At 45.7% G+C, this 26,901-nt stretch overlaps 4 protein-coding genes across 4 annotated transcripts in view; all 4 read right to left on the reverse strand.

Annotated features, from left to right (window-relative positions):
- The window catches only part of LOC128724016 (uncharacterized), a 65,973-nt gene extending 49,867 nt beyond the window's left edge, over nucleotides 1-16,106 (reverse strand). Inside the window, exons 1-3 of the mRNA XM_053817782.1 lie at nucleotides 15,941-16,106; nucleotides 13,004-13,151; nucleotides 5,592-6,422 (exon numbers count right to left, since the gene is read on the reverse strand). Coding sequence (XP_053673757.1) covers nucleotides 5,592-6,422; nucleotides 13,004-13,151; nucleotides 15,941-16,106 — 1,145 coding nt within the window. The remainder of the gene's footprint in view (nucleotides 1-5,591; nucleotides 6,423-13,003; nucleotides 13,152-15,940) is intronic.
- A 3,681-nt stretch (nucleotides 16,107-19,787) lies between these two features.
- Nucleotides 19,788-22,172, reverse strand: LOC128724017 (protein brambleberry-like). The gene is made up of 2 exons (XM_053817783.1): nucleotides 22,085-22,172; nucleotides 19,788-22,022 (listed from the first exon to the last, which is right to left on the reverse strand). The coding sequence occupies exons 1-2, from the start codon at nucleotides 22,170-22,172 to the stop codon at nucleotides 20,419-20,421; spliced, it is 1,692 nt and encodes a 563-aa protein (XP_053673758.1). The 3' UTR covers nucleotides 19,788-20,418.
- A 543-nt stretch (nucleotides 22,173-22,715) lies between these two features.
- LOC128724018 (uncharacterized) lies at nucleotides 22,716-23,543 on the reverse strand. The gene is made up of 2 exons (XM_053817784.1): nucleotides 23,080-23,543; nucleotides 22,716-23,013 (listed from the first exon to the last, which is right to left on the reverse strand). The coding sequence occupies exons 1-2, from the start codon at nucleotides 23,541-23,543 to the stop codon at nucleotides 22,716-22,718; spliced, it is 762 nt and encodes a 253-aa protein (XP_053673759.1).
- Nucleotides 23,544-23,859: 316 nt separating this feature from the next.
- On the reverse strand, nucleotides 23,860-26,288 carry LOC128726487 ((Lyso)-N-acylphosphatidylethanolamine lipase-like). The gene is made up of 6 exons (XM_053820300.1): nucleotides 26,132-26,288; nucleotides 25,970-26,037; nucleotides 25,381-25,762; nucleotides 25,035-25,298; nucleotides 24,761-24,947; nucleotides 23,860-24,648 (listed from the first exon to the last, which is right to left on the reverse strand). Exons 1-6 carry the CDS (start codon nucleotides 26,197-26,199, stop codon nucleotides 24,514-24,516), a joined length of 1,104 nt encoding a protein of 367 aa, XP_053676275.1. The 5' UTR covers nucleotides 26,200-26,288; the 3' UTR covers nucleotides 23,860-24,513.
- Between the last annotated feature and the right edge of the window lie 613 nt (nucleotides 26,289-26,901).

Below are 26,901 nucleotides of genomic sequence, written 5' to 3' on the forward strand. Positions count from 1 at the left end.
AACTCAAACATAAAATAGGCTTGTATTTCATTAACTTTCGTCTTTTTTTTTGTCAAAAAAATATTTTGTTCTTTCTAGCCAAAAATCACATTCAAATAGCAATTACCTCGAGAATGCTTTATAATCAATCTTGCCCTTTCATTATTTCTACGAAATGCTTAGCTCAGCCACCCGGCTAATAAAAGAACATCAAACTACAATTAACGAAACGTCGCTCGCTCTCGCAAGCCCACTCCTGACCCAAAAACGAGCCTTTCAAGGATGAAAATGTTAAAGGGAGAGAGCAAAAAAATCCCTAATGCCAACCGCGACCGAAAAAAAGACCGAAGTGGTTTGCTCGGCCACCATCGCTCAGTGCTCTAAAGATGTGCTCGAAACATAACTCAAAATCTCATCTCGCCGTGCCTTAAAGTTGATCGCAAGCGTGACAGCTCACAGAACCATCCCGCCACAGGATGCCAGTGCCAAAAATGCTGACATTGATGTACGACGGTACCGAGCTCGTTTGCATTAATAAGATGTCTACACAACAATAAACGAATATGTCACACCATCAATTACACTGCCCGTTACGGCGGTACACTGCTTTGACCGCAATCCAGGTGCTCCCGGGTCCGATCGACGATATTTCATCCCTCTGGCAACTGGCCAGGGCTGGCAGCTCATCAACCACGGCCGAAAGCTGATTGATTTCGCATTTATACGACGTATGCTGGGTGGTACGGGATGGGAGACACGCCATTTCATAATTAGAAACGAAGGTAAACGATCCTTGATGGGTCGGTACGGTGCCAACGATGCTACAAGCATGATTTTCCGTTCGGCCCACTTGGCTAATCACTCTTTAATCCCGCTCTCCATCTCGGCTCGTCGACACACGAAACTAATCCTGCTAAGCCGTAATCCAAGAGCGTGTGTTTACGGTGGGTAAATGTGACCCGACTGATATTAAGGGCGGTGGAAAATTCCTCACAATGTTACGCTACGATCACACGCCGCCGGTTCGTTTAACGTAAACGAATCGCCTCACTTCGGAGATGAGATCTCAGTTGAACATCAACGAGCATGACAATGGAACGAGCCACCTCAAGCGGCTTAATTAAAAACACGGATCTACCAATCGGCAGCCACTGTCTGGCGATTCCTTGCCCCCCGGATTGCCGGCAGGAAAACCAATTTTCCCGCACCGGCGAACATATTTCAACGGTTATACCCGAACCTCCCGCTGGGAGCCGTGTCTCGAGATTCAATTCGTACGCTGGGGGTGCTGAAATCGAACAACCGCTCGCTAGATTGTTCACCATTAATTGCTAATTGGACTAATTGATTAGAGCCCGACGCGTACGCGGGCGCCTCGCCGCCATCGGGCGATGATTGCCATCGGAATGTTCCGACGTGATCGCCACCGTCAGCAGAATGGCACCGCTGGCACATTCTCGCACACGGTGGCAAACTTGTGTCAATACCAGTGTTGACACAAAATTGCATTTCCACTACCGAATGCAGCCTTTTTGCAATTGAATTGTCCTTTTTTTTTGTCTTCCGCACACATCGGAAGCCTTCGTACGGTGCGTGTTAACCCTTGAATGCGCGTGGAAATGTTTTACAATCAAGAATGCTGGTCAGTTTTTTAACATTTTGTTTGCAAAATAATACCAGGTAACAGGGCATATAATATATTAATTTTTTATGCGAGGTTTCTTTTTATCCAAGTTTTCGTTAGTGTTCTTTACACACAAGAATAGGAAGCATGGCAATAGAGATCGACAACATTACTGCGACCAAAGAACAATTATTTTTGAGGAAATATATGAAAAGATCTAACATTTTTTAAAGTATATTTAAATAAATCATATTAATGAAAGGCAATTAAAATATTTTACCCAATCACTAATTTATAGGAAAAATAAACAAAACAAAACATACAAACCAAATAACACACTCAATCAAAGCTAATTCAATTCAATCCCAAACTTTTGGTTCATTCAACACGAGAAAAGTCATATTCAAACCCTCTATTTCGTTCTCTAGCACGGCAGCCACCTCTAGGTTAATTTCTGGTATGCCGCGTTTATACAACAGCACCATTCGTAGCATCACGATGTAGTACATCGTCGAAATAGGAATTCACTCCAACTGATCTTCGTCTAATTCCGCCAACGATTCCAAACGCAACTTCCACCGAGCCGATTGGCGTACCTGTCAGGCAAACTTGTTAATCTCTTTCCGAACGCTGGACGGCCCAATTCAACGGTTTCAGCTATGCTTCTTCCTTCTGCAGCCACGGATATCGCAAGGCAGAGCACGGGAGCGCGGCAAAACAAATTAAGTTGCATAATTAATTTGCCGCTTTACCGCCAGCTGTCAGCGGATTCTGTACCAACGGCCGCGAAGCATGGTTCAGCAATTCGCTCCGAAATTGCCCCCGAGGTAGGGGAGTTTAGTATCGTATTATTTTATTTTATTTTACCTTTTTTTTTTTTTTTTGCTCGACCTGCCAATTCCCATCAAGCCGGGCACAATTTCTCCGCCAGATATTTCTTATCCAAATTGCTTTTCTTCTTCCCGACTCTTCTTGCGCGCCCGTCTTGCGTCGTAATGTGCGGCCTTTAAACCGCAGCCAGCCCCGTGGCCAGTCCGTTGGATGGGGTTTGCACGAAATTTTATGCAGCCCGTTCCGAAGGAAATGAGAACCGTCAATCGAAACGGGGCTGGGCCGTAAAACGAGAGCCCGCACACATTTTCGCGCCATCAAAAACGGACGCCACGGTTTCGGTCCGGGTCTCAATCAGGCACCCGCACTTCACGACCGTCACGGTACGACGTGGAAAGATGACATGCAAATCACACTTGCACCGCATCATAAAACAATCATTCTCGAACCGTACGTGTGTGTGCCTGTGTGTGTGGGTGTGTCCGGTGACATTTTGAGCGATGAATTCCGCAGAGCTCTGGCGTACGTACGTGTGGCATCGTTTGGCTAGCGGACAGATGCAGATCTTGGCCGGACGGGAATGCGCTATTGCAGGCAGGGCGCAATTTTCGCATCTGGACTGGCCGCCATGGGGAAGATTAGGTAAATTACGACCCGGTCCACAACCACCCACCAGTGTGGGAGGCTGAAGAGGATCAAGTTCGGTGTTCCAAAACCCACCGGCCGCAAATGGCCACGCGCTAATAGACGTGAAGTTGACGGCAACCAGAGCATTATGTAGATTCTTCGCCGGAGCATGATCTCACCGTGCCGTGCATCGTGAATGAAGCATCTCGCTAGAAGGATGCTCCTAAGGTAAGCACAGTTGCTCGGAAGAAGATGGTTTATTTCTATGCAAATCGTACTCCCGGGGAATGGGTTCGGCGATGGCTTTCCCGAGTGGGATGATCCTTAAACTATCAAGACAACCGTCATATAAATTTAGCACCAGTTGAGGGTTTCTGGCTTACGCTTACTACCATAAATGTCACATCGCACGGTGGCTCATTGTTCGCGAAAATTATGACGCAACTCGATTTTAAGCTTGATAAACCCCGAATGGCGTTAATGGGACGCTCGCATGGCTGCGTGTCAAAGTTTTTCCGCGAGATGTACCACACACACAAACTGACACACTCACTGCTCCAGAAAAAAAAACTCCAACCAGCGGGTGACACACACAGAACCCGCTTGACGGGCGGTCTGAGTTTCGCTCCAATCGGGTAACATCAAATTGTCAAAACCAACCAAAAAGAAACGGGCAGGAAAGAAGGAGACGAAGAAAAGGAAGAAAAAAACAATACTCCAACAATTTTTCTTTCCTCTTTCCGACTCCAGCTCCTTAAATTTTCTCCGACCGCCGGTGCCGCAGTATGCTAGGAATAAAATATAATTTCCCGTTCCACGCTCGGCGCCAGGAATGGGAGGATGATAAAGCAGAAGCGATAGAAACAGGAGCTAAATTCACGGAGAAATCCCGTCCCTGCCTCTCACCCGACCAGGGAAGGTCACGGAAAACATCGCCCATTCGCTACCGGAACGCTCGCATCATCCTTGCGTCCTCGCTCGAAGACAATCTCGTGCGCCTCCTCGAGAAGCCACCCCCAAGGGAGCGATGGAACGATGGTTCTTCAGCGCTAAGATTGAAAACAAAGACCGGTCCTTTTGCAAAAGTTAAACCGTTCGAGTGATGAGCGAAAGGGAGAGCTAAACAGAGAGAGAGAGAGAGGGATAGAGAAGGCGAGATAAGCTGAAGGAGCGCGCAAAAAAGGAGCTTCTTAAAACCCGCCCGTAGGGTGGGATTGACTGCGGGGTCTCGGAACGAACGGACGCTCACCCGAGAGGGGTTTCATTTTCATAAAAAGGGAGAGCAAGAAAAACAATCTTCCACGATCCGTTTCGTTGGCAATTTGGGTTCTGGTGGAAACGGCGTGGAACGAACGAATTGAGCGGGAGTCAAAAAGGAACACAAAGTAAAGGCAAATCTTGCCCCAGTTTCGGTTTTCTCAACGGCACTGGCATAAAGGCCCAGGAAGGCGTGGAAACCCGCTTGCCGCATTCAAATGAGCAATAGACCATCGTTTTACAATAATTGAAACGCTTCGCATCTCGATATCGTCAAAACATAAGCAACGCATAATTGCACATCTACGCGATCGCGAGCCCACGCACCCACGCACCAGATGCTAGCGAAATGATGACGTAACAACGTAACCGACGACTGTCAGGGCGGAACTGATGGATAGACAAACATCGGTGCCATTCGCGGAAAACCCATCACGCGAGGAAATGTGCCACCTCAATCAATCTCGCGTGCCATCTTCGTTGGCATTCCGAACACGGTTTCAACTCGATGAAACCAATGGACCTTATCGGGGTCGTTTTTGGCCAACCCTCGGTTCGATCGGCTGTTTCGTTTGCCCCGGAAAACATTTGTCCCTCTTCATTAGAACGTGCTTCTAAATTGTTTCAAAACCCAGCGAGCACAAAAGCGAGCGTTACTTCTGTGTGAAGAGGAAATTGACAGGCGAACTTTTTAACCAAACTTTTGCTGACAGACGCAAAAAGGATAATTATTCTGGGAAAGGTAACTTCCTTTCATTTGGAATTTAATCACTCCCACCTGGTGGGTATTATTTATCTAACGCCGGCAATGGTTGACGGCGGTACTTGACAACTGACGACTTTCACAGCCTCTTAAGCGGATGTTGGTTGGTAGAATGAAAAATCGTTTGAAAAAAAAAAACAGTATAATTCGGTGGAAGGATATCGTTAGTAAGTATCAGTATTGGATCAATACAATTCTAAACCAAAACCTTCGGTTCGATCCTTTGAGAACTGTTTTTCGTATCTAAGCTTTTAAGCAGAAATTTTTGTTATCAAATGGAAAACGTAATAATCACCAGAATGTATTTCCTTGATTAAATATATCAAAAAGAAGCAATCAGGTGGGATTTATATCGAAAGAAAAGCTTTGCCTCCCAACGCCCACCACGATCAGGAACCCCACCGGAAATCGGATCAATTCATGACCCATCCCGATAATATACACCATCCTCGTCCAACAGCAGATACAACATTACATCGAGCTGGCCACTTAGCGAATGAAACGACTTACCGGTAGTTGAGTGCATTCCGGATGTTGTACTCTCGGAACGAACCGTTGCGCATCGACCGTTCCAGCTCGAAGCGGTCCAACTGCGACACCCGCTTCCGCACGCTGCCACATTCGCCTCCATTCCGGCCTTCCACGGGTTTCACATCCTGTCTCAGTTCACCCACCACCGAGTCACCGGTTCCATCACCATCCTGGCGATCGTCACTTGCGTCCTCGGCACGCGGACCCACTGCACTGACAAGCCCGGAAGCCGACGGTCCGGAAGATCCATATCCTGGCGCGACATCCGGCGGCTGATCGGGAGCCTGCCAGCCGGACGCACCAGGCTCATCCCAAATCGGTTCCGTCAGGTTCGTGTCGGTGTCGTTGGTGAGCAGCGTGATTTCCATCGAGTTAGAGAAACCACCGGGTGGTGGCGTCGACTCGGTAGTGGCCGGGTTTGTATCGTCCGGTGCCGGCATTCCCACGCCATCCGGTTCCATCACCGCCGGTGACTGTCTTCGGTAGCGAGCGGCCACTTCGTAGCCGCCAGGCTCGTCGGTACCGTCATCGTCACCACTTGTTAGTCGGCGCAGATAGCGCACCAGCAGATGCTCGAGAGTGGCCCGCAGCGAACTGCGTTTGTCCTTGACGAGGGACCGAGCGGCCACGGTGGAACTGCCTGCGGTGCCGCGACGATCCGACGTCAGTTCACGGGCTCCCGGTTCGTGTGAGGCTGCTTCCAGCTCTTTTTCGTGGCTTCGTCGCAACGTGGCCAGGAAGCGCCGGCCTGCTTCCGTTTCTTCCAGCACGAGCTTGTCAACCTTCTGGGACGCGTACGGGTGGGCGATGCTGGGGGGTAAAAGCACAGGAAGAGAAGAAAAAGAGGGCCGTTAGAGTGTTTCGAGGCAGCGGAAGCGACGAATGCAAATTGCGGACCGTCCGCGAAGAGGCTTCACCGCCATTTTGTGGGCTTCAGGGATACAATTTGCGAGGAATTTTTTTTCTTCTTAGTTTCAAGCAAACTTCACGAAACCACTCGAATGGAATGCAAAGTACGCAATAAACGTTAGTGCTAGTGGGAGCTTTAAAATATAAGTCCATAATTGCATCATAAATGCTCCCTGCAGTGCCCATTGAACTGTTGGATACACATTTTAATGAAACTTTCTTACACTGCAAACTGGGTTTCGCATCAAAGCCACAACTTAACATCAAGTAAAATATTGCATCACAGATAAGCTGAGATACGGATAAAAGTTTCTTTTATCTCTTTCCCATCACACCACCAACGTGTAACACAATCGGTTAAATAATCCCTACAAAGTGCTGCAACAACTTCAGCTTAAAGAAGAAGAGCAAACACCCGAACCGGACGTCGAAAGCATCCGAGTAGTTTCAAGAAAGTGCGATGTCCCGAATTGGACATATGTTGCAAACGATTTTCGTTTTCCCATTTCCACCACATTGCACCGGTTGTTCGAGCGTGAGGGATTTTTTTTTGCTTTGTGTGTGCTCCACCACCCACCAAACATTCTGCAATAGAAAAGGCAAATAAAGTTTTCCCCGCCTCGATGTCACTGGACCACCGTAGGGACACACTTTGGCGCTCGACGACCTTTTCAACGGTGCGTTTTTTTGTTTCTTCTTGATTTCTTCTTCTGCGTGTTGTTGCTGACAGCCAACATTTTAGCACACCCCTTCTTCTAGCGCTTCTCGAGGACGTACACAGCAAAAAATAAAAAAAAAATAAGCGTATTTCGAAGAGGAAAAGCCATCCGGCCAATGGGGAGACAAAAGTTTCGACGAGCGGAAAAACTTAGTTCTCCCGGGAGCCGGGAACCGGGTGGCCGCAGGGACCGGGTTGCGATCCGTTCAACACAGTCGCTGGTGATAATGTCGTGTTTAAAGTGTTAACTGTTCCAAGGCGTCGGTGCAGATGCCAACGCGATGCCGCCAAGTTAAGTGCACTTTCGCTCGCACCCGCAACTATTACAGTAACTTGAGCTTGCAAGCGCGCGGAACAGTTTTCCCGCAGAGTTTGCATTTTCCCTCCGGCGGTTTGGTGATGGGAGCGAAGTTGAAGCGCAAACTGGGAAACTGCTCCATCGCTGGTTCGTTGCGCCTATAATGAGCTGAATACGCTAATGTAATGCGACAAGATCAGCCTGATATGAAAAGCGATACTCATGTGATGATGTGCTTCGGGGGTGATGGGTGAAAATATGGAAGCATATTTGTCTTAACCATTTGATGGAATAACTAATCCTGGAATAAGGTAGAATCCAAAAGAGAACATAATTTTGTAGGTTCAGTTCATTATTCTAATATCATTTTATGCATTAAAGTGAGCTAGTAACGAATCTTAACCTCAGGTTGCAAAGAAAAAAGGGACTTGATTTTTATATGATTTTTCATAGTGAACATACTTTTTATGTACTTCGTTTACTAATACTTATTTACCAACTCAGCCATGATAGAATGATAAAATTGTAAACACGCTTCTGGCTCTAATCAGCGTACCAATGACTTTAATTACCGCTAATTTACATTGACAAATAATCTTATAATACCTCAATGCCAAAAGCAAATCATTATTGTCCTAAAGCTCATTCCATGACGCACGCCTTAACTTTGCGCTTTTTTTTGTTCTTTAATAAACACCAACAGCAAGAATTACTTCATCCCGACACAAAACATAAACATTACGCTGCTTCCCGACATTGCTCAAACAATTTTCCCGGAGTTTTCCCTCGCCCCTGCGCAACTTGGCTGGAGAAAAACGGAACCCATTAAAACGACAAAATTAATCACCATCCCGCGCAAGGACGCAACACGCAGGCTTGCGCGAGTCACATTGTTACACCGGCACCGGCTGAAACTTAGCTCATTTATGCCGGGCTGTACATTGCACCGCTTAATGAACAACTTTATCAAACTGGCGTGCAACTTTTATCATTCCGCAGCAATGGGAAGCTTGTGCTATCGTCCTGCCACACGGCCGTCCGCGCTCCGCTAACAGCATAATTTTATGATTTTATTATTTGCTACCTTCTCCTCCCGCCCGGCTATGACGACTACGACGACGAGGATGATGATGATGATGATGGAGTTACTTCGGCCATAACGTTGGGCACGGTTGCCCCATCCACGATGGCGCCCCATCGTACCGTCATTTATAATCTCGACGTGCTCCCGAACCACGCCGGGGAGTGTCTGCGACCACGGAACGGCGAGGAAGGAACAAACAAACCAACAGCAACAAGAAGAGAGCGAAAAAAAAAACACCAACAACGGTCGGATCCTTTCGCTCACCTTTCACCCGGCTACCATCACAATGGGTCCTCTTTCGTCCTGTCGCTCAAGCTGGTCAAAGCTGGTTCAACCCGTCAATTACCAGCTTCGAAACCACGGGTACGGGAAGCAACGCGGAAACCGACGACGACCACCCGGGATGTGTGTGTGCGGGTGTGGGTGTATGCCTCCACGTAAAACCAAATACAATCAAATGGGTAATTAATTTATTTCACCATAAGCCACCGGATCTGCCACCCGGAGACCACTGGTCGGAGATTTTATTGGTCCCTTCCGAGATGATCAGAGAGCGCTTTCATCCTGGAACAGGACCGCGAGCTATGAACTGACGGCCATTTTGCAACACTGCCCAGCACAAAACATTGCAGATAGCGGCACACGAACACGGGCACCGTTGGGGCAGATTTTAAAGCTACCATTTTACGGGCAAGTGCTACGACGGCTACCGGATGTGCTAGTGCCCAACATAACCGTTGGAAGGATATTCCGGCCCGCGCGATTGTGTGACTTCAGATACGTAGCTGTTCGAACACCGTTAAACTAGGTCACCACGTGCGGCTCGGTCCGCTTCGAGTAGATCCTTTTCCGAAGGTCCTGTTCGCGGTGATCCTGTTCGGCCAGTTCGCCTGGGTAGTTGTGAGCCGTGAGTTCTGGGGTGTGTAAAGTAGGCGCTCAAGCCTAACCACAGAGCCTTTGCTGTTTCACCGCACGTAACGCATTAGGATGGGGCTCAACCGTGTGGCCGAGTGACTCGTTTAGCCTCGTTGCCCCAAAAACATTACACGCTAAAGACCATTATTTCACGAAACACGCCTAATGCGGCGCTCTGCTCGCGTCTGCCGTGGTGAATCCCGGTTCCATCGGCCCGTTTGAATTGGGTGCAGTTGTTTATTTTTGTTTCTTTCACTCCACCACACATTCCGGAAGGGGGCGGAAAAACGCACCGAGCCTACTGAGCTCGAGCCGTTTTCACTGGGCGTACGTGATTTGAATAAAGCCCGAGCTTTGAAGCCCGCAAGCATCAAAGAAGGCGCGGTCTCCCGGGGGTACCCTGGAACGCACAGGAAAACAAAACCCATTCCTGGCTGCCGACGGATTCCGCGCCCTTTGGAAACGAACGCCGTAACGCCGTACGTTCGTAGGTATTTTTGTTTTCTTCCAGCCGTGCTCCAGCCCATCTTGAAAGTGTAAAGCCTTTCCACAAAGAAAAAACCGGCACATCCGTCGAATCGTCACAATCGCGGCACGTTCCTTAGAGGGGTTTTCTTTTAAAGTTCCACACAACGTCCTCGAAAGCGTACCCGTTGGTTTTGCATGTGCCCGATCCCGTGAGAGCGCTTTTCCGACTCCGAGCGCGTGGAGCGAATAACCAGTCTCAACGCCCTCCGCAAGGATGGGCTTTGGCGGCAACAAAGACACTATTAAAATGCTGAACAACGCACACGCCCGCTGTCGTCATCGGTACGCGTTGCATAAGATGGAGCTGTCGAAAATATGGTTCCTGATGTGGAGGAGTAGGATGAATGCGTCCGAAGGGAAAATGGAAAAGCACTCGCATGCAGGGAAAGCATAACAAGTGACACGGGGCACCTGATGGGATGAGCAGGAGAAGCCCAAGTGAGAAACGCAACATATGTGACCGCTGAACGGAGCCATGCTTGAAATAGTGTGGCAAATAAACGCACCATTGCGGGTGAATTTTTGCTATTTTTGAATATAAATCGTTTTTTGTTTTGTAAGTTTTACCATACTTTAGCATTCATGATCTTCGCGCACTTCGTTAAAAGTTTTACTCACAATTCATTGCTCTATATTTGGTAAAAAACAGCATGTTTATTTTCATCGCTACATTCGGTGTTTTTGAAACAGCGTTTCAAGTTACAAATAAATTGCGTTACTTAATTCATTCACTTCCGTTCAGCGGTTTTTGACCGAATGTGATTTACGATTCTTTACACATTTCCTTACAAACCTCTTTAAACCATTGTCTGATCCTCATATTTCAAGGTTCACTAATTCATGTGTTATGCAAATAAGCGTGACTATAATTTCGAGCTCACGCCTAGCGAGCGGACGTCTCTAACCGCGTAAGGTAATTATTTCCGTAAAACCCCATTTCCAACTCACGGCGAGCTCTTGCTCCAACGAAAGTTTCAACGTGAATTCTATTTATTTCAATTAAACTTTCCCCACAGCCGCTTGAGGCCGCTTGCCCGCACTAGTACGGCACAAGCGGTGGACCTCTGGAGCGAACAAATTCAAGCAAACACCACCGCAACGTCTTTCGGTTCTGCCGTAACAACGAACGGCATAGTAATTATGCTCTCCCGCCGAAAGACCCAACTAATAGAGCTACAGTGCGTTCCCGCGCGGAGAAAGACATCGTACGATCTGGCAATACTTTTTTCGTCCATTCGCGTTCGTTTCCACTTGCTCCGGGGAAAACGGCTACCGACTTTGAACCGCAACGAAGGAAAAAAACAAAGAGAAACAAAATGGTAACTCGCACCCTCCCACCCCATCAATTAGGCCCGGGTCTGCAGAATCGGGAAGACGACAGCGAACCAATGTACGTCACCAATGGCGTGATAAACCTTTATGGCGACCATTATGCAAGACTTGCGCTCCGTGTCCGGCCAGTTTGTGCGCTCGGAAACGAAGACCTCGAACTTTGCCACACGGCACAGTGCCAATGATTGGTGACAATGTTGCGGAGGTGCTTTCGCACGATTTCCACACACCCAACGTCCCACGACCGGGGTGAATCTCGTCCTGCATGAACGTGAAACTCGCCACCACGAGATAACAACGCACAGCGCGAAAGGAATCTCCACAAGCACAGCAGCACTGTCAAATGAAGAAAAACTGGAAAACTTCTCGCCCTCGGAAGCAATTTCAGCCCAGCTGCCGGCTGCCGACTGCCAAGCTGCCAGGCTGCAAAGGGAGAAGATAAATTCTCGCCCGAAACCAGGAAGAAAGCAGTTTGTTGCGACAACACGGTCGAGAACAAGTGTCAACCTCCGTCGAGTGTGGGCAGAGTGCTGAGATTCTGTCGTGCCTCCGTCGGTGTGTCGCTCATATCGCCCAACCGGGTCAAGGCCTTGATGGACGGTCCTTGGCGGACGGCGGCTGGCTGAGCCGACGCGCGGGTATAGTGACGCGGCTGACAAGAAAATATGTTTTCCTTTCCAACGGCGCACATCGGGACGGGCGGCCACGGAATGGTGGCCATAACTTAGTTATTCGTTCTCTCGGTACGCTTTCCGATCGGGTGGGTTTTTATGCTACGCAATAACGCTAAAAAATAACGATGTTTATCGGGATTCCTTCTCAAGGATCCTTCGACTTAAGGACATTCAAGTACCACAAAACATTTCAATATTCGAGCGTTTGAAAATAAAAATGCTTAGTAAAGGACATAAAAAATCGCAATAAATTCAGGTACTTCAATCCTAGAAAAGATCAACACGCATTTTTCTAAAATCATGAAACGGTTGAAATTAACAAAAAGTTGTTTAAGCAAATGATACGTCGATTCTTTTCATCCAACTCAATATTTAATTATCTACTATTCGAAAACTCCTTCTTTCATACATTTCCGAACGGTCTACCCAAACAAGCCTAAGGGCGAAAGCAGCGACGGTCCTTTTCTTACGTCTAGCGATGTTGTGGGGAAGATATTTCAATCATCGCCCGCAAACTGCTTCAAGCCTAGCGTTGATTGAACCGGCTGTCTCGTAATACTGCTCGAGGTTTGTTTGCATCGTGCATACTAATGATCTGCTAATCCAGCCGCCGAGCTAATGATGCCAACGCACCAACAATTCCACCCTCGAGCAGGGCTCGATCCTCATTCAGCAGGGAAGGAGCAAAAAATACCAATACTCCCCCCTCTAGAAGTTAGCTCTCGAATTGTTTATCTAATCATATCAACAGCAATCCAATATTTCTATTATAGATCAAAGCGGCTGGTGCCTTCCATCACCGCCGGGATTGAGCCGTATCAAATCGCGTTCTAAATTTAATGAAACCCAAAATAAAACACCTGTACCCGATATGCTGGCGCAAAAACGGAAACATCATTTCCGTCACCCTTAGTCGTTGCTCCCTCCGTTTACCTGTGCTCGTCCACGTAGACGCAATTCTCGGAGCGCTCCTCCAGACAGCGTGGAGTGAACCGGGCCTCAAGGATCGCTATTTTCGACTCGAGATTTCCGCACGTCAGCCGTATTTCGGTGTCGTAGCAGCCCCACTCTTCGATCACCTCTGCCATAAGAAAGCGAAGCAGCAGCAGCACCAGCAGCAGCGACGATGGATGCACCAGAGAATGTCCAGTCCGGGCGTGTCCGTAGGCGGCAGCAGCAGCAACAGAAGCATCCAAGAATTCACGAATGGGGAATGAAATAAAAACGAACACAGAATGGGGTTAGAATTGAAAATGTTACTCATCGGGAAAAGTCCCTCCCGGCGACCTACTATCGGAACTGTACAAACCCAATCAGTCCGCGCTGCTTGTGTTCAATTTTGCCCCCTTTTTCTTTCCCTAGTGCTTTTTCACAATTTGATGCTATCCTTAAACAAGTTAAATATTTTAGCTATCCGGGTGGACACACCACCACCAAGGAGCCTTTTTCCGTCGACCACGGACAAAGTTTTCACCGTCCCGGCGGGACCCAAAGTTGCAAGGGTTGCCCTCGGTTTCTCAAATACGCCCCCGAAAAAGGGTCCTGCTTCCGGAATCCGCCCCCAAAGTGTTGCTACATAATTACGCCAGCGCCATCCGCAGAGCGGCCCCGAACGGGGATACCGAACAAGCCGAGTCAATCAGGCAACGGTTCGCCTCGAGAGATTGCCGAACGCTACCCTCTATTAAACGCCGGTGTCGATAGAAAAGGTTACGGATAGCCTCGTAAAATTATTATCAAACATAAACGAACGAATAGCATTTCTTACTAAACGTGTAATAGATGCAACGTGCGACGCAAATCGATCTCGAGGAGTTGATAATGAGTCTATTTGCAGACAAAATTTGCAATTGCAACAGAAACAGCATTAGAGGACACTGTTTTAACGAGCAAAAATATGCTAGGACACGATTTTCAGAAGTGTGATAATACGCCTAAAAATAAAGCGGATTACAACAAAAAACACGGTTCAGGTTTGTATAGGTTTGATTACTGATTTTCCACCGGTGCAGTTTTCCCAAACGAAAGAAGGTCTGGTTTTGGACCCAACATAGCATAAATCCTACAACTTAACCCCTTTCGGCGTAATATCCAAAACAAACGCATTGTTTTCTCGTAGGCGTAACGTACACCTCAACGGTATGTTTTGTGTTGTGTATTGTTTGCTCTTTAAAATTCCATTCCAAACAAACCCAGATCATAATAAATGCGATTTACGATTGTTCTCACACTCGGCACCCCAAAAAAACACAATATTACACAATTTCCAACCACCACTCGGCATACATTAACCTCACGTCCTTCTTTCTCACCCCGGGGTGTCGCTCCACCGCGAATGCTTGTTGTCGAGTTGTGCTAAATAATATTTGCACAGCCTTCAGAGAGCTCGGGTCACTTGCCACGGACGTAATCACCCCCATTTCGGCAACCCCTTTCACCGTATCAGCATACCACTTTCGTCAACCCTTCCGAAGTTCGCAACACCGAACGCGATCCCAAATATCCTCGAAACAATCGTTGTCCATCGTGCAAAACTGAAATAAAATGTCCACCCTCCGGAGCGGCCAACAACCCCCGCTTGTGCCGCTCGCAAGGAGTCGCAAACAGCCGTCAGTAATGGGTGCTTTACTGCCGGTATCCTTACGGGTATCCTTTCCCACCGACACGGCTAGCCCCGCAACTGGCCACGGTACCGAAACGGTTCTGGGTGACTGATCACTCCGCCGTCCGCAGGACGAACGACGCAGGAATGATCCGTCCACTTGGCCGTACGCAAGGGAAATGGGACGGTTTACGAAATTCGGTTCCGGTTGTGTCGGACGGGGGGATCAAGGTTTATTCGTGAACCCGTTAAGGATCCGTGTGTCACCGTGCTGTGGGGGGCAGCTGATTCGTCCAAGAAAATGTATGTGTGCGTGGCATACATACGTCGCTTTATTGCACCGCGTAAAGGCGCTGGCGGAACGGAACTCGTAAGGTACGAAGCATCAAAGCCCGTGTACGGCTCGATTGAAGACGCACAGCACCGTTTAGGTGCGAATTTAATCGCAATTGTGCGTAACAAGCCCGGTATCATGCTGAGCCCCCTTCGCCCTACGCCGATGGTTTATGGTGCGATTCCACGAAACGACAGCTTAATTGACCGCATTATTAATCTGACCAACAAATACCGGAACGAGGCACCAGCTCAATATCCTAGATTAATTAGTGCCACGAGTCGGGCCTGCTAAGTAGGCGCTGCTTTGTAATTAAACCCGTTTCTGATAATTGCGTTTTCAGTTTATTATAATCACATTATGCCAACGAATCCACCCGACTGTTTAGTGTAGTGCAATTATAACATCCATGAATTGCCCTTCCTCGGATCGGTTGAATCGTAATAAATTCAATTTAATTTGTATATTCGATGAATGATACACAACCAAGCAAAACTTTAGAGTTACGTCAAAATCCAGCCCGGATTGTTTCATATAACGAAGCTATAAATCAAACGCTTGCTTGGATTCAACTGAATGAGGAAGCATATTTCTTCCTTTAAAACAAACGCCTGCAGTTGGACTCCTACGCAATATTTTTATTCTTTTCAGAGAAATAAATTCAAAGGATTAAAAAATTCCAGAAATTCCAGACCCAAGATGAAACAGAGACTAGCTGGATGGATTTAGGATCGCCCCCCGGACGGAAACGGATTAATTACCATATCGAAGTCATTAAACCTCTCGTCTCAACGGCACGCCCGGTGTCCCTCGATCCCAAAGCCAACCTTCCGGAAGACCTACTTTCGGGCACACGCACACAACTGCACCTCGCTCGGCCTCATCCTGCACTTGACGTTTCGTCCTGTTCCAGCCGTCCCGTGGCTGTTCTTACCTATGGGTGCTATCATCATTTCCTCCATGGCACCGCAGGCTATCGTAATGCAGCATCCCAGCACGATCGGCAGAAGCAGCCACCGAATCCCTGCCAGTGAACGCCACCGCACAAATCCTTGAGTGCTTCCGGCAGGACGCACGATGTATCTGCTGTCAGCCACCATCCTGTGTTCTGTATTCTCTTTGGAACGCGATTTGCTATCAACCGGGGATCCTTTTACTTTTCTTCCCCACCCGATTGGCTTGATTGATCTTTGCTTTAAATAGTTGCAATAAATAAAATAAATAGAACCCGCACTGTCCTAGCCTGGTAGCGCGCGTGTATAATACGAGGGGTGTGTTGAGTTAACTTTTAGCGAATTTTCGATCCAAGTGCGCCACCTTACGCGCCTCCTTCGATGGGTTTAAATGGCGAAACTTTGCCTTTCGAGTGGCACACTTCGCAAGCCATCACAGGCACGCTTCCATCCCGGGCTAGCGTGCATGCCATTTTCCGGCTGGCCATACTGTACCACAAACTTCACGTTCGCAACCGAACAGCACATCGTCACACGGTGCACGCTGTGTTTACTGCTTGCTGCTAATTTTCACTAACGCAATACGTAGCCCGAGCACCACGAGCACACTTTTCACTCGACCAGGAAAAACCAAGCACAATCATCCTGCATTTTCCGACCGTCCGATCTCGCGCGCCACCATCACTGTAAACGACGAATCCCTCGCAAACACAACGGGAATAGGAAGGATCAACACACGCCGTCACGTTCGAGTAATGGCACACACGCTACGAAATTTAAAACGAAGCTCTCCACGGCACTTCACTGGACCGGGCACCCGTCCCGCAAATTTTTGCCCACTTTGCGCAACAATCGCGAGGGAAGATTTCCTCCAAGGATACTGCGAGCTAACTTGCTCTGGTGAAATGGCACACCACACGCATGCACGCACGCACGCACTCACTCACGTTTCCGCTCACTTTCTCGCGCGACGGGAACCGCAGCAGGTGACTTCTGGCAGCGCACTATCAAAACAAGGATCTCTGTCTCGGCGCAAGCACGCGTTCTGAACACACACACATGCACGGAGTGCGGGATTTTCCGAGCAGCGCGCAGGACATACGACCGCGGGCGACCAGCGACGGAAAACATGTGCCAGGCCACAGAAAAGAGAACCAGACCCGCCGGATTGCGCGTCCTGCTCCCAACGCACACGAGTCCGGCACGAATCTCTCCGGCAATGTTGGGTGCAGGGTTGTTCGGGGAATGTTTTCTGATAATTTTCCGAAACGGTTTATATTCCTTTCATGTACCATTTATACAAGAATTTCTCTTTTATTCAAAAACTATCTTTAATTTTTTTTATCAAATTAATAAATGTACGATAATGTACAAATGTACTCAATGGATTTAGGCTATGCTTTTTGAAAGAGGTTTCAACTAAAATCAATAAAACAAGATAGCCTTTTGAATAACTGATTTTTCGTTTAACATAAGTTTATGCAATATTACTGCAAGCACAATTTTAGATATGTTCGTGTTTGAAGACCAATGAAAATCACAAACAATGCGAACCCTGTAGATATTCACGAGAGAATGAACGCCGAGCGGTCCGGGAACGTTGTAATTCACTCAATTTATCGGTATCTAAACATTGGCAATGTTTTGATAAAATTCAAATATGTGAGAAAACATTAGCATTGGAGTTAATAGCAGACAGAATCCAAGCCAATTACTAATTGAGCTCTTTGTTTCTTAAAGGCATATAGCATAACTTTTGAAATTATACTTGAATTGTATCATGAAAGCAATAGAAGAGCTTATAAAACTTTGTGTTATCCCAACCGATTCATACCTTCATTGGTTACAATAATTTCAAATACAAAGAATCATTCCCAACATAATTTCCGTCGTGTTTTTATGCTGTAATCGTGTTTTTCTTTGCACCCTCACGCTCAAATGTTTATGAAATGAACGTTCTTATTCCGCTGATCCCAGAGAAGAGAGAATTTTTCTCCTGTACCGAATAATGAGAACTTTTCCCGCCATGATCGCGTGAACGAATACGATTGTGCAGGGCTGCTTTTTATGAAATTCGATTAATAAACTAATATTTAAAAACCAATACATTGTTTAAGAATCAAATACTTCCACTTACATTAACGGATAGGAAAACACAATTATAAAGATATGAATAGAAGTTTAAAAGTAACTAAAAAAAATTTAGCATAAAAATGTTAGCAATAAGGTTATAATTTATAGATATCACATTTTCCATACTAATCATACATGTATCCATTATTGGATGAAGAGAATTGATAATAATTATAAATTGAATAATAACAATAAATTAATAACAATTTAACATATGAAGATTTCGAACACAACATATACACATTTTGTGATACATAAACGAATTAAATTAAAATGGAACAATATAATATAATGTAATATAAATATAAAATTAATATATAATTCAAAATATACTTTTTAATTATATATAATTAGCATTTAATTCTAATAATCTGTAATACAGCATTTGAATATGCATCTGGTATCTTTCGTGCATCATATGCGATTTCTGGCTGCAAAAAACACAAACCTGTTTTCCCGAAATATGATGGTTTATTTCAGACCATCTTAAATACACCTTCTCTTCTTGCGTGCCGACCTTATTGCTAGGTTGAGTGTTACATGCAGCATTTTTATGTACACTCTCCTCCTTCCCAGGACCATCGTTCCTCGTAACATAACTCGCTAAGGTGGACATCCAATCCTATGTCCCTTTTCTTCCCATACGTTCAAATAGTGTCAACGTGATTTTCGTGTCCTTTCCAGCATCCCGTAAATCGTATTATAAACAAACGTAACGAATAAAACCGAAAGAACAAGCAAAAACGACACCGAATACAGAGTGCTTTGTTGCACAAGACAGCCAGAACTTCGAAATGTCGATTTCCCGTCGACCCACACAAGGTGCCCGTTATTTGTATGCACTGTGTCTGGTGCATTCTATGGTCCCGTATGAAAGAGCGGAAGCTTACTGCAACATCCCGAACGGATGTTCCATCTCGTACTCGGGGATCCGATCAAACAAAGAAGCGGAAGTTCTTGGTCATTTTTTATGCTTAACTTTACCCATATATTAGGGCGTATCATTTGGGAAGGATTTCAATTGATTTAAAAATGCACATTAATAACATTTTCCAACTGAATGGCGAAAAACGACTGAACCATTTTGAAAGAAAATGTGGTTTAAAGTACAGTTCGTGCAATATAATCAACAACACAATTCTGCAATTGTGAAACACATCGACATTATTTCATAAAATTCGTAACATTTATCCGTATCGAATATTGCAACGACAAAAGCGATAAGGCCGATAACCTAGTCATGGTAGGAACACCAGCTTTGGTCCAAGCCGTACAAAAAATAACGGCATATCTGGATCGGAAATTGTCGTACCATTGCAACACATGTCAGGCGGTATGAAAGAAACTCGATAGACTTTTACACAGTATTAACGGTCTGTATCGAACAGATGAACACCATTTCCGATAGGTCTTATCGGTAGTCTACAATCATTAATTTTTATCTAACTTTTTTAAAACGCTTTGATTTCATTCAAACGCCGTGTTGCAGTCTCAGCCAATTAAGCCAAGTAGTAACTTTAGAGAATCAAGAAAATATTCTTTCGAAACATTAATTTGCTTGGACAATTTTACAATGAAACAGTTAAAGTAAAAAGAAATTGTTCAAGCTTATTTTTAATTTTAACCAAAAAGGATTCAATCTTCCCCTTTTTTATTAAAAAATTAGAATTTTCAATTAACTAAAATAATGCAATTTTACACAAGTACACACACAAAGAAATATGTTTTAAATTATACTTGATAATAAATATCAAATTTAAACAATTATTTTCAATTCATATTACCGGTAACTAATTATTATTCTATTTTCTTAGCTCACTAACAAGGTATCATGGTTCGCTTAGCTTTGATATAATAAATACTCCATTAAACAATTTATTCGCAACTTTACACAATAACTTGTTTTCCTATTTTCAAATTTAAAAATTTGAATATTCTTAAAAGAAAATAACTTAATATGTAATTAATTAAAATTCTTACAATCAGTGCATTGGCTATCGAGGTTAATTGGGTCAAAGCGAGGTACATAAAACAACATAGAAATCGGTATAATTATAACTTACTTTTCATCGCACATATGGCTGACTGATAACTATTAACTTGTGTGGCGAGCAGCACCACAAAATATACAGAATGACCTCCATAACCGAGACATTGTTTTCAATTATACAAATTACTAAAATTCAGGATTATCATCCCACCAAAAACATAAACTAAAAAATATCTAACACCCCGAAAACTAAAGTAACGGAAACACATGGACATAAACTAACACACAACTGCACGTAAACAATACATAAATGAAAGCAAATTGAATAGCTACCAGTTACAACCCTCTCGGTTCGTGCAATCGGCAAAATTCGGTTCCAGCTAGAGCGAATCCCCTGCATCGGTCACCACGCAGGGTTCTGGCAGAGCAGTGCTGGCGTTGTGCATCTTCCGAGGTGTTCCCATGACGTCTCCGGAGGTCATCACCTAACCGCGAAACGCTTCGCCGAAATGAATCGAACGCCGTAGAACTGGTCGATCGTTCTCGAGATTCACTTTCCCGAAGGCGTGGGGTGGCTCGAATAGTATCATGTACTCGGTCACTACCTTGATCATCATCTTCATCACTATTATCTGTAGAACGTGGAGCTTGGCCGCTAACGGGCCTACTGATACCCGTACGACCGTGTCCTGTTTGTCCCGAATCTTCTGCCGTCGCAGCTCGCAACGCGACACACTTCATACTCAAACGAGTTACCAAATCTATCGCTATTATAGCTGCTAATCCCGCTGAAAGCCGCAATATGTCCGGATCGAAAAGATTCAGTAACCCGCCTATGAGATTTCCAGGAACGGCAGCTATGAACACAACTCGCAGGAATTTATCCGCGCCGACAAAAGCGAGACAAATCATTCCCACCAGTAGATAGCTAAAATGCAGCAGAATAACATTAAGCTTTTGCAATATATTCTCGCTACCTCCAATCTTCTCTACCAGCCAGGACAAATGACGATTGAAATCCTGCTGAAGCGTGCCAAGCGATTCGAGCAGGTTTGAGACAGTCGTATTAATTCGCTGCAGCTGCTCCAGCGTGTACCGGTACTGTTCCTCAGCTACGCGGTGATGCTCTGCAAAGTGCAGCCCGGTTTCATCTATCTTGGCCGCAATTTCCGCCGCATTATCCTGCAAACGCTCCAGATCGGTCAGCAGCGAATCGTGGTTCAACTTGCTGCGCTTCGACTGTAGCTCGAGCTGGCGCATGCTGTCGTCAATGCGATTACGCAAATCGGTTAACAACGACGCGACCTCTTGCTGTCCTGCCTTAATAAGGCCTTTTTCGCGAATCAAATCCCGAAAGTTTGACTCCACCTTCGCGCGGTGCACTTCAGAAAGTTTCATGATGTCTCCCTGCTGGTTCATGATGCGCTCGTTGTTGCCCACCATCTCGTCGACCGCTTGTTTTGTGATGCTCTGGAGCTTCTGTTGGTTCCCAGCCAACTCATCCATCATCCGGACCTGCTCGTGCGCTGTACTCATGAGTTTATTTACTGTCAGCTCGGTAAGGCCCCGGAATTGCTCATGCCGCACGCTGGCGCACACCGCCTTTGCACGATTCGTAATCAGATGATAAGCGTTCCACGTATCCGGATCCATTCTCTCGGTACAACGACGAAGCGGCATTTCGTCGGTACACGCAAACAGTGGGCGGCCCTCGGAATCCGACTGACAGTTGAGCAACATCACGGACAGTTTGCCCATTTGCTCTGCGTTCAGATCGTTGCAGGACTTTTTCAACTTCAGAATGATGCGATGATGGCAAAGGTCCAGTTTAGAAAGATTCATACCGATCCATTTGGATGCTTCGCGGATGAAATTCTCATCGCCCTCGGACAGCTCGTACGGTACAGCAGGAAAGGTATCAACTGCCGTTGAAGACTCGCCTAAAGATATGAACAGCCTAGATATGAAAAGGAAACCACGCAATCCTTCTTGGCAACCTTACCGTCCTCATCCACTGGCCATATGTATTCGAAAAAAGATGCTGATATAGGTTTGAACGCCACACCGATCAGCAAAAGAAACAAACACATTATTCTGTGAAGACAAATAGTAGTAAGTCTTTGTTCCACATGATCACTGGGCATTTTCATTACCTTTTATTACAAGAAAGCATATTGCCAATGTAAGCTGTAGTACGATTCTGTAAAATTTCATACAAATCGATGGGTGAAATTTATTTTGGTTAGCTCCACAAGACCCCCTGCATAGAAATATGAACCGCTGCAAAACCTGGTTAAATTAACTTCTGTAGAGCCAAATTTTCTACATGACGAGTGCAATGCAATTTCAGATGCGGAACATAAAGGGAACTTATTACAAACTGAAAAGTAATCAACTGAACGTAAAGAGAATCACAATTTTAGCTGAAAGCCAACATTTCGGATGATTTTACGCGGGATACAAAGCAAAACAAAACATTACGCGAACGGATATTTGACAGTTTGCCAGAGGGAGCATCAGCTGTTTTTAAAAGCATGCCAGCAACGGTCGCAACATATGCATTCAAAATACTTCATCTTTCCCATCACTCTTTTATTTACTATCCAATCTTCCTGCAAACAAGGTAACACTTTTCATATGGTGCTAATAAGGTCATGGAACACGCTGGAAAACGAGTCCAGCAGCGAGAGGTCACACTCGGAGAACATATTGGCGCAAACGGAACCGCCGCTACGTCCGCTCACACTTCGCGGAACTATTTCAGCCATTCGATACAATTCGTGGTGCGGCTCGCGAAGCACGTCGTTGGTGGCGGATGGAGTAAAGGCAATATGCAATAATTCGCCTATCAGCCCGCTCGTGTGCGTAAAACTAGCCTCCGAAGATTCACATATTGCACGCAACACACAACTGCGCCCGTTGAATCCTCTTCTGTCGAAAATGAAAATAAGAGCTTGCTGATGCAATAAAAACCAGGAGCCATGTCAGCATACTTACTGTTGGAAAAGTTGTTCTAGCATTTGGTAAAACATCCACCGCGATTCCTTAGAGTCGGGTAGCGATTCACTGCCCAAATCCTGCCTCTGTTCACCGTAACGCTCGTAATTATCGGTCGGTGGCAGCAACAAGGGTGTCGGCACCGCATTCCGTCGGTTATGGTCATGCGCTCGTTGCGTTTCCAGCTCGTGCCGATCCAAAAACGGAGGTGTAAAATGCGACGAGTTCCACGGTAAATAGTATACCGATTTGAAAACGTAACCCACAGTGATCGATTCTAGCTGAATATCGACTGGTATGCCGAAGCCCCCAATCAACTGCAGACGTCCCGGATTGGCACGTGGAAAAAGCAGAAACCGCTTTTGGCGTGGTTTTGCCACATCGTCAGTCTCAGGCTTCGAATCGACAGATTGCGTGCAAAACGCAACGAAAAGTGCCAGGTTCAGAACGCGCCAAGCAAACATTGTAATACGTTGCACTTTCAATGGAGACTGAAAGCCGATGGACAGACTCCAGCCACCAAAGTTCGGAGGATAACGAGAATTCGCATATATGTGCTATATTTGCATCTCCACGCATCTAGTGCATTCTCTTCTGCCTGCACTGGTTTGCAGTGAAATGCATTCCCTCATTACATAGGTTACACTATTTTACGAACCGTCGTGCATCATGAAGACTGAAAAGAACTCATTTCTGCAGTGGAAGTATATATGCGTTATTTATTGACCAAATAATACATACCATCGTTCTTTTTTTTCATTTAGCTCGTCAAAAGGGGTTAGCTACTTTTCGTTACATTGTATCTAGCATCTTTACCACACGTTTGTTTCTTCGTTTGTAGACTTCTATCGTTACTCTCAACCGCAGGTAAAATCTAGTTTGTAAAAAAACACATACACACATGGTAACAAAACTGCTGTGCAGATGTAATATAAAATGCATCCTCTTTAAAAGATTGTGCTAAAACTAACGGTTTCAATATTATCACTTCATCTGAGATGAATCCGATTTTGGGCGCAAGTATTTTTTCTCTTCTTTTCTTTTTGTCTCGTACTGCTCGCTCCTCTAAAACTGGGAAATCTTAACATGGCTTCGCTATTACACAGATATCATGGAAGCAGGGCTTAAAATACTATGCCTAGCAAATGAGCAAGGTGGAGTTTTAGTTATTGGATTCGCTGGCTCACCGGACACTTCGTAAATCGCCGTGAAAATACTGTTGGCGTACATGGGGAGTATATAGGAAAGTACGGACGTTGGCGCACGGGCTCAAACCAATCGGCTGGTGGCTCGTGAGAATGGACCATCATCCATTATCACCTATGTTGTGTGCCAGCTGTCCGTTACGAGCTGGCAGTAGAAGGTACATTATTTCGAGGCATTTTAATTATGGCATCATCGTCTGCTACAATCTACAGGTCTAGTACCGTCGCTTCACTCCTCGGCAAGCTCTGTAACTTTGCTGTGTACGTTGATACGCTTGTCATACGTGAAGCAGGCTTCGTTCACATGCTGGTTGAAAATGTACGGAAAATCCGCGTACAAGTGATGACTGGCATTATCTATTATCTACAAGGTAGCATGGAAAGGCAATGAGATTAGTATCATTTGCACCGATATCAATTTGACGCCATAATAATTGCCAATTTTACGGACGCAAAGTGAAATGATAAGCACTTACCTTCACTTTGACGTAGCATCCAGTTCGTTTTTCTTTCGTTACCTCACCAGCCTCAAAATCAATCCACGATTCAGAACCGTAGATGAATGTCATAGGAATGGTGGGATCGATTTGGTCGATGCGCTTTAACATCGGATTGATAGGCCATCCAAAGTTCTTCTGTATAGCACAGAAACCGCTTTCGCCACTGTTGACACAACATAAATCTTTAAAAATATATCTCCATCCCGCATGCAGCATTCTGCCCGATCTTGTATACGATCTCAATACTTACGAAGGTTTCTGGGCATTCACCAGATGTAAATAATCGGCAACAATTCGTTCGTTTGGTACGATTGCCTCAAAACGCGATGTAATATCCGTCCTTCGGCGACTCAATATCCACGCTGCTGTCGGTCCAGCCATACGCACCACTGTCAACGGATAGAAATTCATTTTCCGCGCCGTCCTATACAGGATCCGGATCCAATATTTCCTCTTAATCCTTGGCGGTGTCTCCATGAAGCCCCACGGGTCGGCTAGAATGAGTCCAGCCACCCTGTTGAGAGAGAAATGCGAGACAGGATAGAATAAAGCACTTGATTTTACTGCTTCCACTGAGCAGTAATTCCGGTAATTACCGTTGTGGATGAGTTAGAGCATAGCTGCAGGCAAGGTAACCGCCCATGGAATGACCGAGAATGTACATCCGTTCTAAGCCTACAGCCGACCGCCAAGCTTCAATTGAATCCACAAACTGCCGTTCTGCGACGATCGGGTCGGCATCATACTTTGGATGTGAACTTCTTCCGAAGCCCAATATGTCGATGGCATACATTGGCCGATGCTCGGCGATGGCATCCAGATTCAGCACCCAAAGTCCTACGCCTGCTCCGAGCCCATGCAGCAGCAGGACCGGAATTTTTTCCGACTCCCGGTTCAGTGCAACCGTTCGAATCTTATCGTTTGCTCCGACACACTGACCTACTTCCACGAAGATACTTTCGAACGGTTTTCGTAGAGCTAAGGCGCGAAAATGTGTAGAAAAAAAAAAGGTCTCCTGGTGAGTCCTTGCCATGCAATTTTAACCCCCAGGGAAGGGCAGCATGCATCAAGATGAGAAGGCTTGTTTACACAGTAAACAACCACTAAACGCATAGCAACCTATCTACAGGTAGTTGTCGCACTCCCTGTACCGTCATCTTCTGCCTATTCATATGCGCAACAAACCTGAGAGCAGCGTTTCTTCGACCTCTTCCAGCTTAGCGCTTGAATATCTGGTCCATTTGTGCAGCAACCTAAGTAGCGAATGAGGCAGGGAGAGAGAGAAAGGTTGGAATATGGTCCAAATGTAAACTTTTATTATTACGACGAGGTGCACGTGCAACCTACCTTTGATCAGAACGTTTATCCTCGCTTACTTCGATGGACTTTGAAGGCAAATTTCTTGTTCGCGTCATGGTGCACTCTTCACTGGTCGTTCAACTCAAAGCAAACTCCACTTCAGTTACACACGGATGAAAGAATGTGCCAAAATATGGTTGCCGTCTTCCAGAATGCTCCCCACGAAAATGATTGATACGCGGTGCACCTTATCGCAAGGGCTTGAAAATTTCTACATCCGCGAGGCGGCCTAGCTAGCAACAGAGCCAAATCTATGCTGTCTACTTCTTTCGTTCAGCATATTAGCAGTGGTAATATATTCGGCGGAAGTACACAAGCGGCACGCGAGTAAAACGCTGCGAAAGAAGCAAACACCCGACGACACGGACGAGATAATTTACTCCCCGTTCATCAGCAGCTTGGTAATCTGAGATTAATTACAGGGCTTGAATACTGAGAACGATCAAAAATCCTATCAAATTTGACGTAACACATTGCCTTGTGATTCGTTTAGAGAAGATTATTTTCGAAAAACGGCCAGTTGATCAAATTTTAAATTCAACTTATTGTATTTGAATGGCTTGGTGAATATTTTACAAACGTTCATATGCTTCATCAGTAATAATTTTTAATAGAAAAATATCTAACCCTGTATGTTGATTTAACTTGACCTAGAAGATTTGACAGCATCTTTCATAAAATTCTGTACTTTCGGGTCCATCGAAATTGTCAACGTTGTTATTCTCCATCTGGCAATTGGCGATAGATTTTTCTCCATC

Source organism: Anopheles nili, chromosome 3, assembly GCF_943737925.1.
Source record: "Anopheles nili chromosome 3, idAnoNiliSN_F5_01, whole genome shotgun sequence".
Classification (NCBI taxonomy): domain Eukaryota; kingdom Metazoa; phylum Arthropoda; class Insecta; order Diptera; family Culicidae; genus Anopheles; species Anopheles nili.

Bases quoted from the DNA above. Each gene is read 5' to 3' on its own strand.
- LOC128726487 (XM_053820300.1), bottom strand. From the start codon at position 26,199: ATGACGCGAACAAGAAATTTGCCTTCAAAGTCCATCGAAGTAAGCGAG. The intron at 25,299-25,380 runs GTAATTACCGGA...CTCTCTCAACAG, and splicing joins GCTCTAACTCATCCACAACG to GGTGGCTGGACTCATTCTAG. The intron at 24,649-24,760 runs GTAAGTGCTTAT...GCTACCTTGTAG, and splicing joins GATGCTACGTCAAAGTGAAG to ATAATAGATAATGCCAGTCA.
- LOC128724018 (XM_053817784.1), bottom strand. From the start codon at position 23,543: ATGTTTGCTTGGCGCGTTCTGAACCTGGCACTTTTCGTTGCGTTTTGC. The intron at 23,014-23,079 runs GTAAGTATGCTG...CATTTTCGACAG, and splicing joins CTAGAACAACTTTTCCAACA to AAGAGGATTCAACGGGCGCA.
- LOC128724017 (XM_053817783.1), bottom strand. From the start codon at position 22,172: ATGTGTTTGTTTCTTTTGCTGATCGGTGTGGCGTTCAAACCTATATCA. The intron at 22,023-22,084 runs GTAAGGTTGCCA...TCATATCTTTAG, and splicing joins ATGGCCAGTGGATGAGGACG to GCGAGTCTTCAACGGCAGTT.